This window comes from Spea bombifrons, chromosome 1 (assembly GCF_027358695.1).
Source record: "Spea bombifrons isolate aSpeBom1 chromosome 1, aSpeBom1.2.pri, whole genome shotgun sequence".
Classification (NCBI taxonomy): domain Eukaryota; kingdom Metazoa; phylum Chordata; class Amphibia; order Anura; family Pelobatidae; genus Spea; species Spea bombifrons.
In genome coordinates this window covers 146270201-146283725 of record NC_071087.1, presented here as the reverse complement: position 1 = coordinate 146283725, position 13525 = coordinate 146270201, and the positions used below count along the sequence as shown (strand labels likewise).

The following is a 13525-nucleotide window of genomic DNA, read 5'->3' as shown; positions in this document are numbered from 1 at the left end:
ACTTTTTTCAGCCCTTGAACGTGTATGAAGGGAATTTTTCAGAATGAGAGACATTTGTTTTGTTCAAGTGCCCATACATTGTGAGGGAGGCGCTGTGTGTGTGTGTGCGCGCATGTGTGCGTGTGTGTGTGTGCGCGCGCAGGGGCTGGAATTAACAGCCCTCCCTTGTCTGCGTGGATATATGCACCTGGCAGCCTCATCCATCTTTTTAACTTTTTCTTCCAAGTGTTACAAGTAATCCTGTGAAATGTAGAGCCATATGCAGAGGCGTTGTATTGGAGTGCTGTGTTTCTAACTACATGTGTGTAATTATGAATCCCTGCCCTTAAACTTACATAACTTGTTGAGATACATTTTTCTTGTCTTCCTGAACTACCTATTTTTCTCTTTTTTTGTGTATACGGTTCACTCTTTTTCCTGCATCGTCACTGGTGGCCTTGTCACTTTGTCCATCTGCTCTGACGCGTAACCGGTACTTTTGTTAGACCACGTGCTCCCACATTTCACTCCACCGTCTGCAACATAATGTGCAAGTACAATGTAAACAGTGGCTGCCGTTTTCTGTCGGGAATTATAGGTTTTGCCTCAAAGAAATGTGTTCTCTGCCACACTTGGAGATAACGGGTCAGAAATACAGTATTCAGTTACCTGTTTAATCATGTACCTTGACACACATACATTCACAGTCCAAAACCAATGTGGGAACAGATTGAATTTGTTACTAATATTTGTTGTGTATGATTACATTGCGACATACAAAGCATTATTCTGTCTTGAGAATGAACTATGAGTTTTGATTTTGCTCTTCATTTCAACTGGATCAATCACCAAGACATTGATTACTCTGTTGTCTTTCTACTTTGCCGGTAGTACCTTTTTGCTTCAAACCCGCTTCTGCTGTATTAAATGCAATGCAATGAAATGTATTCAGCGATACAGAACACATGTGGCTACCAAGGGCGAGTTCAGAAGGTTTAGTGCTGACTCGGTGTTCTATATCTACCAGGAAAGTGGATGTTTATTGGCGTCATTACATTTTCTATGTACATTAACGCAATTAGGAACATTGTGCTTGCATGGAAGCTATGGGAACGTATTCGCTCTCTAGTTCATGCTTTGGTTTTCCCTGATATAATCCGAGAAGGAAAGCACAGTTTTTTTCTTTGTGACATCTGCTGGCATGTGCTGAGGTCTCCCAATTTCATGCATTGTGCGGGGGTTCCTCTGAGCAGGTTTACACACAGCCTTTGTGCCTGTGTAGTCATGTGGAGCTGGGCCCTGAGTAGTGGGAGTTTCTTTTCCACAGGGACTTCGTTGACAGTTTGTTTTCAGAAACCGTGTCTGTGTTTCGTGGATAGAAGATACGTCTACCTCATCAGCAGATTCATCTAATGTGCTAACTCCCATCGAGGACACTTCAACCACTTCAAAGTGAGCCGAGTCTCCGTCATGCTCGTCTTGGGGTGCAAGGAGCCGTGGTACACTCTGCAGAAAACATGGACAATTCTAAATGCAGACAATATGATTCATGAACATCTTTCATTGAGGACGGACTGTGTAACATCACAGCTTGAATCTCTATGGATATGGAAAGCAGTGCCATCTGCATCTCCTGGCGTGTTCTGTGGTCTCTCCATGTGCTATGTCTTTTGAGTCTGTCCTTACACCTACATTCATGCATTTCTTAACCTTTCTCTTTCTGCTTATATATTCCCATCCTCCAACATGCTCTCATCTGTCCCGTTTTGCATGAACCATCTCTGGATTCTACATCCCATTTTTTCCGTCTCCCCTGGCCTCTAAACTACCGGACTACAGTCACTTAAAACAGATTCTTCCCTCTCTGCTTAGCTCTTTCCACTCTTGTTACCGTCTACAACATTCCCTTACTGAAATCCCCAGCAATCTTACATATATTTGACAAACAATGAGCACAACCCATAGATAAGTGAAGTAAACGGATAATGCTGAAAGCTGTGTGGGCCGTCGCACTATAGGGTAAAAACTGCAGTGAAATGAATAGTTAACCTGAACTCTTTGAGGATGCCCAACTACCACTTTCTTACCTTTTTTAAATTTTTGGCATTTTAGTAAAGTTCATTGTATTTTACTAAGCAAACCATTTTTTGAGATCCAGATGTCCTGCTTTCCTCTTTCTTACTGAAACAAATGCGATAATCACAACCTCCATAATATATTGCATGCCTGCATTATCTCTCTACGTTGCCTTCTCTGTATCTGGAACTAACTCAATCTCATCAATAATAGCAGCAATATATGTTATGGAGGAACCTATGGCAATGGAGATACATAGGACCATTGAGAAAAATTTTCAGTCAAACTGTGAGTGGATGGCCCAGGACAAGGTGCTGCAGCAACTAAAGAAAATTAATTTTAACAAGGCTCCGGGGCCTGACGGTATTCACCCACGAGTACTTAAGGAGCTGTGTCAGGAAATAAGTGAACCTCTGTTTCTAATCTTTCGGGATTCTTTTCTTTCAGGAATTGTACCAGAGGATTGGAGGAAGGCAGATGTGGTTCCTATTTTCAAAAAGGGTTCCAACTCTGTGCCCGGAAATTATTTGAAGGGCTGTTTAGGGATAATATTCAAGAATTCCTTCGGAAGAATAGTATTATTAGCATAAATCAGCATGGTTTTATGAAACATAGGTCCTGTCAAACTAATTTAATTGCATTCTACGAAGAAGTAAGTAGAAGTGTCGATCAGGGTGTTGCAGTGGATGTAATCTACTTGGATTTTGCCAAGGCGTTTGACACGGTTCCACACAATAGGTTAGTATTCAAACTGAAAGAAATTGGCCTAGATGCAAATTCTTGTTCTTGGGTAGAACATTGGCTTAGAGATAGAGAACAGAGAGTTGTTATAAATGGTAAATTTTCAAGCTGGTCAAAAGTGGTAAGTGGCGTCCCTCAGGGTTCTGTTCTGGGACCAATTTTATTTAACATATTTATAAATGACCTGGCAGTAGGCGTTGAAAGTCATGTTTCTGTGTTTGCAGATGACACAAAACTAGGTAAAGTTATACAGGGCGAGCAGGATATTACTGTGCTGCAGAGGGATCTAGATAGACTGGGGGACTGGGCACACAAATGGCAGATGAAATTCAATGTAGATAAATGTAAAGTTATGCACTTCGGGGTAGCGAATGCACAAGCAACCTACACCCTAAACGGTAGTGAATTAGGGGTAACGACAAATGAGAAGGATTTGGGAATTGTTATAGACAACAAACTAGGCAACAATGTGCAGTGTCAGTCTGCGGTTGCTAAGGCCAGTAAGGTATTGTCGTGTATAAAAAGGGGCATCAAGTTGCGGAATAAAGATATCATTTTACCTCTGTATAAATCAATGGTAAGGCCGCACCTTGAATATGCTGTGCAATTTTGGGCACCTGCTCTAAAGTAGGATATTATAGCACTAGAAAGGGTGCAGAGGCGGGCTACAAAATTAATAAAAGGAATGGAGCACTATAGTTATGAAGAAAGGTTAACTAATTTAAATCTGTTTAGTTTAGAAAAACGTCGCCTCAGAGGGGATATGATAACGTTATATAAATATATTCGGGGCCAATACAAACCATTGTGTGGAAATCTGTTCATAAACAGGACTATGCATAGGACACTTGGTCACGCGTTCAGATTGGAAGAAAGGAGATTTAGACTAAAGCAGAGGAAAGGGGTTTTTACAGTAAGGACAATAAGGATGTGGAATTCTCTGCCTGCAGAGGTAGTTTTATCAGAGTCTGTACAGACGGTTAAACTGCAACTGGATGGATACCTGGAAAAACATAATATTCAGGGATGTAATCTTTAATTATGGGGAAACAGCTTATTGATCCAAGGAGGAATCTGACTGCCATTTGGGGTCAAGAAGGAATTTTTTTCCCTGGTTAGTGCAAAATTGGAAAGAGCAACGGGCAACAGCAACAAATTAACAGATATAGGAAAGGCTGAACTTGATGGACGCATGTCTTTTTTCAGCCTATATAACTATGTAACTATGTAAGAGAATGCATTACACAAAGGATAAATAAAATTGCTTCCTCTTTAAGTGGGTAGGTATGTTTTTTGACACTAGTGCTTAAACATTTATTATCATGAGATTGTTACAGAATATATTATCATACCTTTGTAGATATTTCTTCATTTATCTTGGTGATGTTACTATGTTTCGGATTAGGAACCTTTGGGAAATACCATCTTTTTGTTCTGAAAGAACATAAGTCCAAGTTAACAAATGTTAAATGACGCTTTGTCTTTATGAGCTCTTTACCCAACCCACTTATGCCAAGAAGGACCGTACCCAGTGCTGCGTGTCCTTTTGAGCAGAGAATTCAGATATATCTGGGCAGCAACTGACATACATTGCTGTGTATCACATTAATACGTTTATTTACCCATGAGCCTCACGCTACATGAAACAGAACAGAGCTATATAAATTGTATTCACAAAAAAATGAACAGAAATATAAATGATTTCCTTCATATGGGCTGCTCACCAAGTTGGAGATCATACATCCCTGAAAGGAAAGGTTACTTTTTAGTTATGATATTAGTTATAATAGTCACACTACAGAAAAAAAAACATACTATATGTGCACATGAAACACTTTAACAAGCGTTGGGAACTCTTACCTGTGCAATACAAAAGCACAAACACTGGCAGAGAGCAGGATAATTATTATTATTCCAAGACACGACAAGACAACAATCATTCGAAATTCACCTTCATCTACAAGAAAGAGATGATAAAATACTGTAACAGCATAGCAAGGCCATTTCAAAGAATGAACACTGAAACAGAAAACTCAGAAACTGAAACTGGTTATTCTTGTTAGCACCTTGTGAGTTCTGACTGGATGGACCAAACGGTTCTTCTATGCTGTCTGTTTCTACAAGTTAATAAAACTATACCAGTGCCACAATATATACTTTGATGATCAGTTTTATCCTTGCATATACCTATTTTGTGTGACAATCACCCTTCTAAAATGGATGTGGTGCAAAAGAAACCAAAACCTCAATCATGGAAGAGATTTGCTCTTGTTCTAATCCACTAAACATCAGCTCAGTATTGGGCATGGCTTTGGAAACTATTGGCCAGAAGTAGCCAACAAAGATCCCTCCAGCTATTGTAGATTTATAATATCTACGGTCCTTTGCTTGGTTTTAGACAAATAGACTTCCAAATCTCCACTTGCAATGCAGAGCTGCTTGATCCAGGAATATTTGATGGTTCATTAGCTTTGCATGCCATTGGCACAGAGAACTCCATCCAGGGTTCAATGAATGCCAGGAAACAACATATTGGGAAAGAGAAAATGTGAGATCTGTCAGCTCCCCGTTCTCTAGAGCTCCTTAGGGGTGGAGACACACATCTGTGTTTAAATATGTATGGGATTGGCCAATCAAGGGGGGGTCAAGGACTAATTAAAACGTGAGAGCGTTTTGGGAACATTTGTAGAATAGATGGGCAAAACGGTTCTTATCTGCAATCAAATTTTGTGTTTCTATGTGTTGCATAACTCGCATGAGGAAGTTCCCAAACATATTGTGGAATTAAAATAGGAAATATAGATAATTTACAAATATATTTACTGTACCATAGAGCAGTGTTTGAAACACATATGGAGCACTTAGTATCCCCTCCCCTTTCTTTGTCAGTCCTGATATCTTTATTTCATATTTATTTCCCCGTGCTAGTCCTGTAAGTTTCCAGCTTGTTTCAGAGGTAGAATTCACAATCACATCTGCGGTAAAAAGAAAAATATGAAACTTTGTCACAACGATATTAGTCCGTTAACATGTACCATGCAACATATTACATCTCCTTGCATCAGTATAACGATAAAACACTTTCACCAACACACGTAAAGCAGCCGTGAAAGAAAGTAGCTGTAGTTATGTGCAAATGTTTTAAGGAGGTGGGAAAGAATGCTAAAAAGTAAGGGAAGTTAATAGTTTATTTTTATCATTTAAGAGGCTGCTGCATCATTGTACTGAACAACAGCACCACTAGGTGGCAGCATTGTGCTAAATAGCGAAAATTATGAGCAACAATAATTATTAGAGATGTTATTATTATCTTTTACTTATGTATCCCCAACAATTTACGCAGAGCTTCTTGTGGCCCATACATTTAAAGGTTATGACAAAACTAGAAATGATAAGCTTTCCAGGATTTCTGGAAAGGTTTTTTAGTACCCTATGTACCGAAAGTTTAATTTTTACCATATGTTGGCTTGATCAAGATTCCCCTTTTCCGTGTTAGATCTACACGCACAAGTTATATAACTTTTTAACATGAAAAATAGGTCTGAAACCATGAGTGCTAGTATGTAAAAAACCTATAATAAAATAAAAAAAAACTATCCCTTCCAAAGTAGCTTATAGGGCACTATTTAAATACTTCTGGCTTAATGGATGTCCCTGCTCTGTGAAAAATGACAGACGTACAGGTACGTCCTAAGGGTAATCTTGCCACAACTTTTGTGGACGTACCTGTATGTCTACATGGTAATAAAGGGGTTAAAATGGAGACTCCAGTGTCCCATGCAGGCTTCTCACCAAATAATTCATGTTACAGTACTTTAATATGCATTTACAAAAAAATTGTAAAAAAAGAAAGTCACTTGCCTTAAGAAGAAGTTGCAGCACCAGCATGAAGCAGCCAATTAGCAGCAGAAAAGTGTTCCCATATAAATTAATGAGAGTACTTTCTGTGCGTACCAAATGGGCTCTTGATAGATTCCCCCCAGAATGCAGGAGCTGATAGGCAGTATTCACGAGTCCAGACAAGCTCAGCTCTTGCACGGCAAATAACAAAGGTGTGGAAAAAGGGGGAGAGAGGATTCTACAGAATCTCTCCAGGGACACCAGACAAACGCAACAGGGCCACTCACCTATCATAAACTTAAATATCCACAATATGTTAAAAATGTTGTATCCCTTTAAGTATCACTATCAGTTAAAAATAAGAAAACACAACATAAATCAACAATGAGACAATAAAATGATGTTCTTAAGCACTCACTGATACAGTTGTATGTAAAATACACATACACATGTCATCTCAGAGTCAGTTTCATTTATGCACAGCTTCTTATGTTTAACGTGTTGGGAGCCAAATGGTGCCAAATTGGAAAGATCCACTTAGGAATGTTTTCTTCAGTTGTAATATGTATTTAGTCAGTAAAGATCTGTTCTGAGAAAATGCTGAAGCATCGTTTATCTGAGTCTCTCTATACTCTGTGTTTTGGAAACTTTGCACATTATACCTGATAAATAATGTGCAGATTTACACAATGATAATAACCACATACATTAAAAGGTTTAACATTTGCTGAATAGGTATTTCACAATATTAAAAGTGGAAGAGTGAAAATGTGTGAGATCCCGAGTGTGAGCGAGAGTGAGTAAGAGTGTGAAAGAGCATGAGCATCAGGCTCAGTAAATTTTTCTGGCAGTTATACTTTACCACATTCAGGCTCAGTATATAACGATTGAAGTTATCTTGTACCACGTTCAGTAACTGATTTACAGTTTAATGATAGGAGTTATACTGTATCGCAGTCATATGTAATGATGGGAGTTGTGCTGTACAGTCTCAGTACATATTGATGAGAGTTATACTGCACCACCTTCAGGCTCAGGATATAGTGATGGGAGTAAAGCTGTACCACCCTCTGTGTCTGGCTTATTATTTAATGATGGGAGTTATGCTGTACCGCTGTCATTGTGCGGCTCTATAAATAATAATGGGGGTTTCTGCTGACCTCTTCCACTACTGCTGACCACTTTAATTGCTGCATCTTCTTCTGATTTTCTTCATCTTCTCTTCAATCTGCTATCTTCTATCTTCATCTGCATCCCAGTTGGCATGACCCGGCAGGAACTTCCCGCCAAAATGGCTGCACTTGCGGTGACATCCTCTCCTCATCCTCCAATCAGAGGAGAGGATTTTATGTTATATACTACTTGTTACCTTATGTCCTGTTTACCGGTTACTGGAGAGTATGTCAGAATTTCCATTTCTACTTTTTGCAGTAAACTTATTTCTACTAAATACATTTTTTACTTACCAAGAGTTTTATTCTGTGACATGTCTGTATAATACATTTTGTAGCCCACCAGGAAACCGAAACAGTCTTTCTCCGGGATTTCTTCCCAGTATATATCAGCAGAATGCTTGCTAATGTTTCTGATGGTAATATTACTTGGGCCTGCGTTTGGAACTTAAAACAAATATTTAAGAATATCAGTATAAGAATTCATTTCCATCTTGAAAATAAAATATTCTCCAAAATAAGCCACAAATGCAGGAAAACGGCATGGATCGGGGATCGGGGTTCTTCAGTGCCTTGGTGCGTTAGACTACATCCCATGGGATCTGCCCATATGTTCTCACATCGCATGCCACTATTTGCCACCCCAACCACATCTTTACTCTATGATGATTGAACAATTAGATCACAGAACAATCTCTTTGATTGAAGTGCCACATTTGTGCAGTATTTGTGCATTCATGGTTTATTTTGGAGAATATTTTCTTTTTAAAATTAAATAAATGAGAAATGCACATACCACTTTCTTCTGCATAGATATAGGTCATTCCAAATGTGCTTTCCCTTGTAAAACTTCCACAGAAGCACATTTCCGGATACAGATGAATCGTTATTATATATTTCTTCCATTTCTCAAATGGCCCTTGTAAAATAAATAAGGGGAACAATAAAACGAGGAGTTCATAATGATGAATACTAGTAAAAGCATCAAGGCGAAGGTTAATTGAAGGGACGTGCCTAGAGCCCTTCTTATTTAGGGTTGTGTGCGGTAAAATGGATGGATGGGATACATTTTCTTTCTATCTTTTTTTGCACAGGTAAATAATTTTCAATATCGAGAAAACGTCTACAATAACTAAGGTACAATAAACCATGGGGGGGGGTAATATATTGTGATATTGGTAATCATATATATTTGTAAAACCTCTTGGTGAGTTTATCAGGGGCTTCCATTACTCATTATATTGTTTCTCTTTTCTTGTTATTTCATGTTTTGAGAATGTCATGGAACTATAATACAGACGTCTAATCAGAAGTGTGTCTGAATGTTTGCTCTGCCTACTTTGATATATATATATATATATTATTTTTTTTTACATACCTGTTAGTGAATAATTGTCCTGTTTTTCCATTACTGCCCTTGTCTCCATATTTGAACTGTTAGTGCCCCAATTAATTATAAAAAAGTCACATTCAATATCTGGACTCCAGGTAAGGAATATGTTATTGTTCTTTTGAACTGTAGCAAATATCTTGCCAATAAATTCTGCAGGAAAAATGAAGACATTTAGTTTAGAAATTATTATTTATTATTATTATTATCATTATCTTTTATTTATATTGACTCAAATCAGTTTGTGAAGAATAATCTGTTGTAATGCAATCTTAACAACCTTGCTGAATTATTAATACAATTCTTCGAAAATATTGCTGCTGTTAGATTGAAACAGTTGAAATGAAAAGTGCAAATATACTAGAACGGAATGACTAAATTAGTATTAATTGTATTTTAGATGTTTGTTTTGAGCATTAAGTAAGAAATGCAAAGTATTACCTGTTTTAGGCGATACAGGAACCATCACAGAGGCTGCTGGTGAAAATCCTGCACTATTTTCAGCAGCCACCCAGATCTTATAAAAGGCCAAGGAAAGGTTTACATGGAATTGAGTGTCAGATAATTTGTAGGACTCGTTACGTGTCCGGCAGCTGTCTGGGATCCTTGAGATATTAACAATGTATCCGCTGACATGTTCTTTTTGCATATACTGCAGGGATGACAGATTAACGTATAATAAGTGGAAATGGGTAATATCCATTGTACATCGCTGCTAAATATCATGGCACAATATAATAAGTAATGGTGTGTGTAGCACGTATCACCAGGCCAACGGCCACCTAAGATTTCATTATTTCAGCCACCTAAAAGGTTTTTGTCCTCCATCATCAGTTTTTTCTCTGTAGTTTTTCTTTGAATTCCTCTATCCCTCTACATCTCCTCCTAGTTTTAGTGCAAACACAGGATGAATTAGCTTATTGGTAAAATAACATATATAATAGCATATTGTCATCTATTCTAATAGCAGTGAAGTGAAGAAAATAATAATTACCTTCACTTTCCAACAAGTCTGTACTGCATTTTGGACACAATGTAGGTAATTTTAATAGTTTTTTTGGCATCATTGGTATATTATATACTTCAGATCAGGCATAACATGTGTCAGACTCGGCTCCAGTGCTGTCTCGGGAAACACTGTTGCTGGAGGTCTGTTCAGACCCCGTATGTATGTGTGGAAGGTGCTGTCACAAAAGACTCGCAGTGTACTTTTATTTGGATTCTTCTGTAGTAGGGGTGACAGGGACATAATACTCTACAGAAAACTGTAAAAACAGTGTTATTAGCAAAAATTAGCATGGTTTTATGAAACATAGACCCTGTCAAACTAACTTAATTGCATTCTACGAAGAAGTTAGTAGAAGTGTAGATCAAGGATGAGTGTTGCAGTGGATGTAATCTACTTGGATTTTGCCAAGGCGTTTGACACGGTTCCACACGATAGGTTAGTATTCAAACTGAAAGAAATTCGTCTAGATGAAAATTCTTGTTCTTGGGTAGAACACTGGCTTAATGATTTAAATTTGTCATAAATGGTAAATTTTTCAATCTGAACAAAATCTGAACAAATAAGTGGTGTCCCTCAGGGTTCTGTCCTGGGACCAATTTTAATCTACATATTTATAAATGACCTGGCAGTAGGCGTTGAAAGTCATGTTTCTGTGTTTGCAGATGACACTAAACTAGGTAAAGTAATACAGGGCGTCTAGATAGACTGGGGGACTGGGCACACAAATGGCAGATGAAATTCAATGTAGATAAATGTAAAGTTATGCACTTCGGGGTACGGCACGCACAAGCAACCTACACCCTAAACGGTAGTGATTTATGGATAACAAGAAATGAGAAGGATTTGGGAATTGTATATTGGGAATAGACAACAAACTAGGAAACAATGTGCAATTGCTAAGGCCAGTAAGGTATTGTCGTGTATAAAAAGGGGCATCAAGTCGCGGAATAAAGATATAATTTTGCCTCTGTATAAATCAATGGTAAGGCCGCACCTTGAATATGCTGTGCAATTTTGGGCACCTTTTCTAAAGAAGGATATCATAGCACTAGAAAGGGTGCAGAGGCGGGCTACAAAATTAATAAAAGGAATGGAGCACTATAGGTATGAAGAAAGGTTAATTAATTTAAATCTGTTTAGTTTAGAAAAACGTCGCCTCAGAGGGGATATGATAACGTTATATAAATATATTCGGGGCCAATACAAACCATTGTGTGGAAATCTGTTCATAAACAGGACTATGCATAGGACACGTGGTCATGCGTTCAGATTGGAAGAAAGGAGATTTAGACTAAAGCAGAGGAAAGGGTTTTTTACAGTAAGGACAATAAGGATGTGGAATTCTCTGCCTTCAGAGGTAGTTTTATCGGAAAAAATAATATTCAGGGATATCAAATGTTATCCAAGGAGAGATCTGACTGACATTCTGGGGTCAAGAAGGTTTTTTTCCCTGGTTAGTGCAAAATTGGAAAGAGCTACAAAACTGGATTTTCTTTTTTGTTTCTTTTTGATCAACAGAAACAGCATTTAACAGATATGGGAAAGGCTGAACTTGATGGACGCATGTCTTTTTTCAGCCTACGTAACTATTTAAGTACATAATGGATTCAACCATGGTGTAAATGTTAGCTAATATCCTTGTTATACAGATATACAAGAAAACTGCAGATGGTGGCGCAAAGTCTTCAAACTCGTGCAGCCCATTGCCCTACCATCAACTCCCTGCCAGTCTCACTGGGATGTGTATCACAATGATTTCTCTGCCTTACCATGGCTATCATTGCGGTCTGGGCGATCTCCATATAGGTATAGTATATAAAACACAGAAAAAAACAGTAAAAAATACCTCCCACTCCACAGTAACTCTTTGTTTTCCTGGTGCTATTGCCTTAGCTGTAACTGTAATACTTGGGGCTTCTGTTAACACTAAAGAAAAAAAGAAACAATAAAAAATGATGTGCAAGGAAACTTAGAACACAATGGCAAAAAATATACAGACAGCCCAATTTCTTCCAAATAACATTTAGCCTATCTTAAGGCTTGACAAAGTCCTTGTATTTGCTCCCACACGGACTAGAACGTTGTCCAGGTCCCCATCTCTAGGATTAGGGCGGGGGGCTAAAAAAGCAAGCTCAGCTTCAGTTCCTTTCCCGATAGATTCAGATCTCTAGGTTGTGTTTTCAGATCTGTCTGCTCCCTCCCTGATCACTATATATACATTTGGTTCTCAGATGTGAGAAAGTTAGTAAGAAGAGATTGACTCCCCAGGCTGAAATTTACCATCCTGCACCCATCCACCTTCCATCTTTCTAAACTATTACTTGCTTAAATTACCTCCAGGACTGCCAAATCTACGATTTAGGATGTCCAGAAATAAAAATAGATACGATAAAAATATATTGATCCTGTTTACTTTTCATAGAGCCACTGAACAAAAACATTTACTTTATTTGGGGCAGTTTATTCCAAGGCTTTAGGGGCACACCTTGTCCTAGGGATGCAAGCTTTACAGGCCAAAATAGCTTTCTCATTGTAGTTTTCCTAGTTAAAATCTATTATTTGTCTTTTATAAAAATGTTCCTCTTTACAGATACAGAAAAGTCAGTGAAGAAAGGGTTACTTGCCATGCGCTACATGTGTTTCTGCTCCCCACTCACAGTGAAAACAAGATGCACTTTTGCACCTTTGCTGGACTACAAAGGTTGAATGTGTTCAATATTCTGATACGTTTATGCTGAGTTGTGTCTTTGTTTCTTTAACCTGTTGACACAAATGAAATTGTTATGCTACAAGTATGCAACCAGGTTATTTCAGATCCACTTACATAGCAGTTTTTATGGAAAATGAACAAAAGAATTAAAACCAATTAATCAACCAAGACACAAGCACTTTAAAGGTTTTAATGTCTAGATCATATTTCAAAATAAGACAGTCGTCCATAGATGATACGTTTACATTGGGTAGAGGATACATAAAATATACTCACTACTATAGAATTTTCAGCATAGTGAACACTATCTTTAAATCAAAATGGCCACTTGTCTAAGTAGGTCAACATGAGATCAAAGTTAATGGACATTTATTATTATTATTTATTGTTTTTAATAGTGCCATCAAATTCCGTAGTGCTGTACAATGGGTAGATAGGACATAACAAGTAGTATATAACATAACAATTTGAACAGAAACCTTAATATAACTTATTATATATATATATATATACATACACATTTAAAATCCTAAACATTATCATCATGTTGATTTTACAGCTGTTATGATTAGTAATATATTTGTTATTTAATGTAATAAATAATAATA

General features: G+C 37.8%; 1 protein-coding gene across 1 annotated transcript; it reads right to left on the bottom strand.

Moving 5' to 3' along the window:
- Positions 1–293: 293 nt before the first annotated feature.
- On the bottom strand, positions 294–12512 carry LOC128472562 (protein sidekick-2-like). The gene is made up of 10 exons (XM_053454469.1): positions 12488–12512; positions 12054–12133; positions 9640–9850; positions 9187–9351; positions 8605–8727; positions 8103–8255; positions 5625–5771; positions 4657–4753; positions 4149–4230; positions 294–1485 (listed from the first exon to the last, which is right to left on the bottom strand). The coding sequence occupies exons 1-10, from the start codon at positions 12510–12512 to the stop codon at positions 1105–1107; spliced, it is 1464 nt and encodes a 487-aa protein (XP_053310444.1). The 3' UTR covers positions 294–1104.
- Positions 12513–13525: the final 1013 nt, after the last annotated feature.

Bases quoted from the DNA above. Each gene is read 5' to 3' on its own strand.
- LOC128472562 (XM_053454469.1), bottom strand. From the start codon at position 12,512: ATGGAAGGTGGATGGGTGCAGGATG. The intron at 12,134-12,487 runs GTAAATTTCAGC...TTTTTTCTTTAG, and splicing joins AGGTGGATGGGTGCAGGATG to TGTTAACAGAAGCCCCAAGT. The intron at 1,486-4,148 runs GTATGATAATAT...TGTTTTCTGCAG, and splicing joins ATGAAGAAATATCTACAAAG to AGTGTACCACGGCTCCTTGC.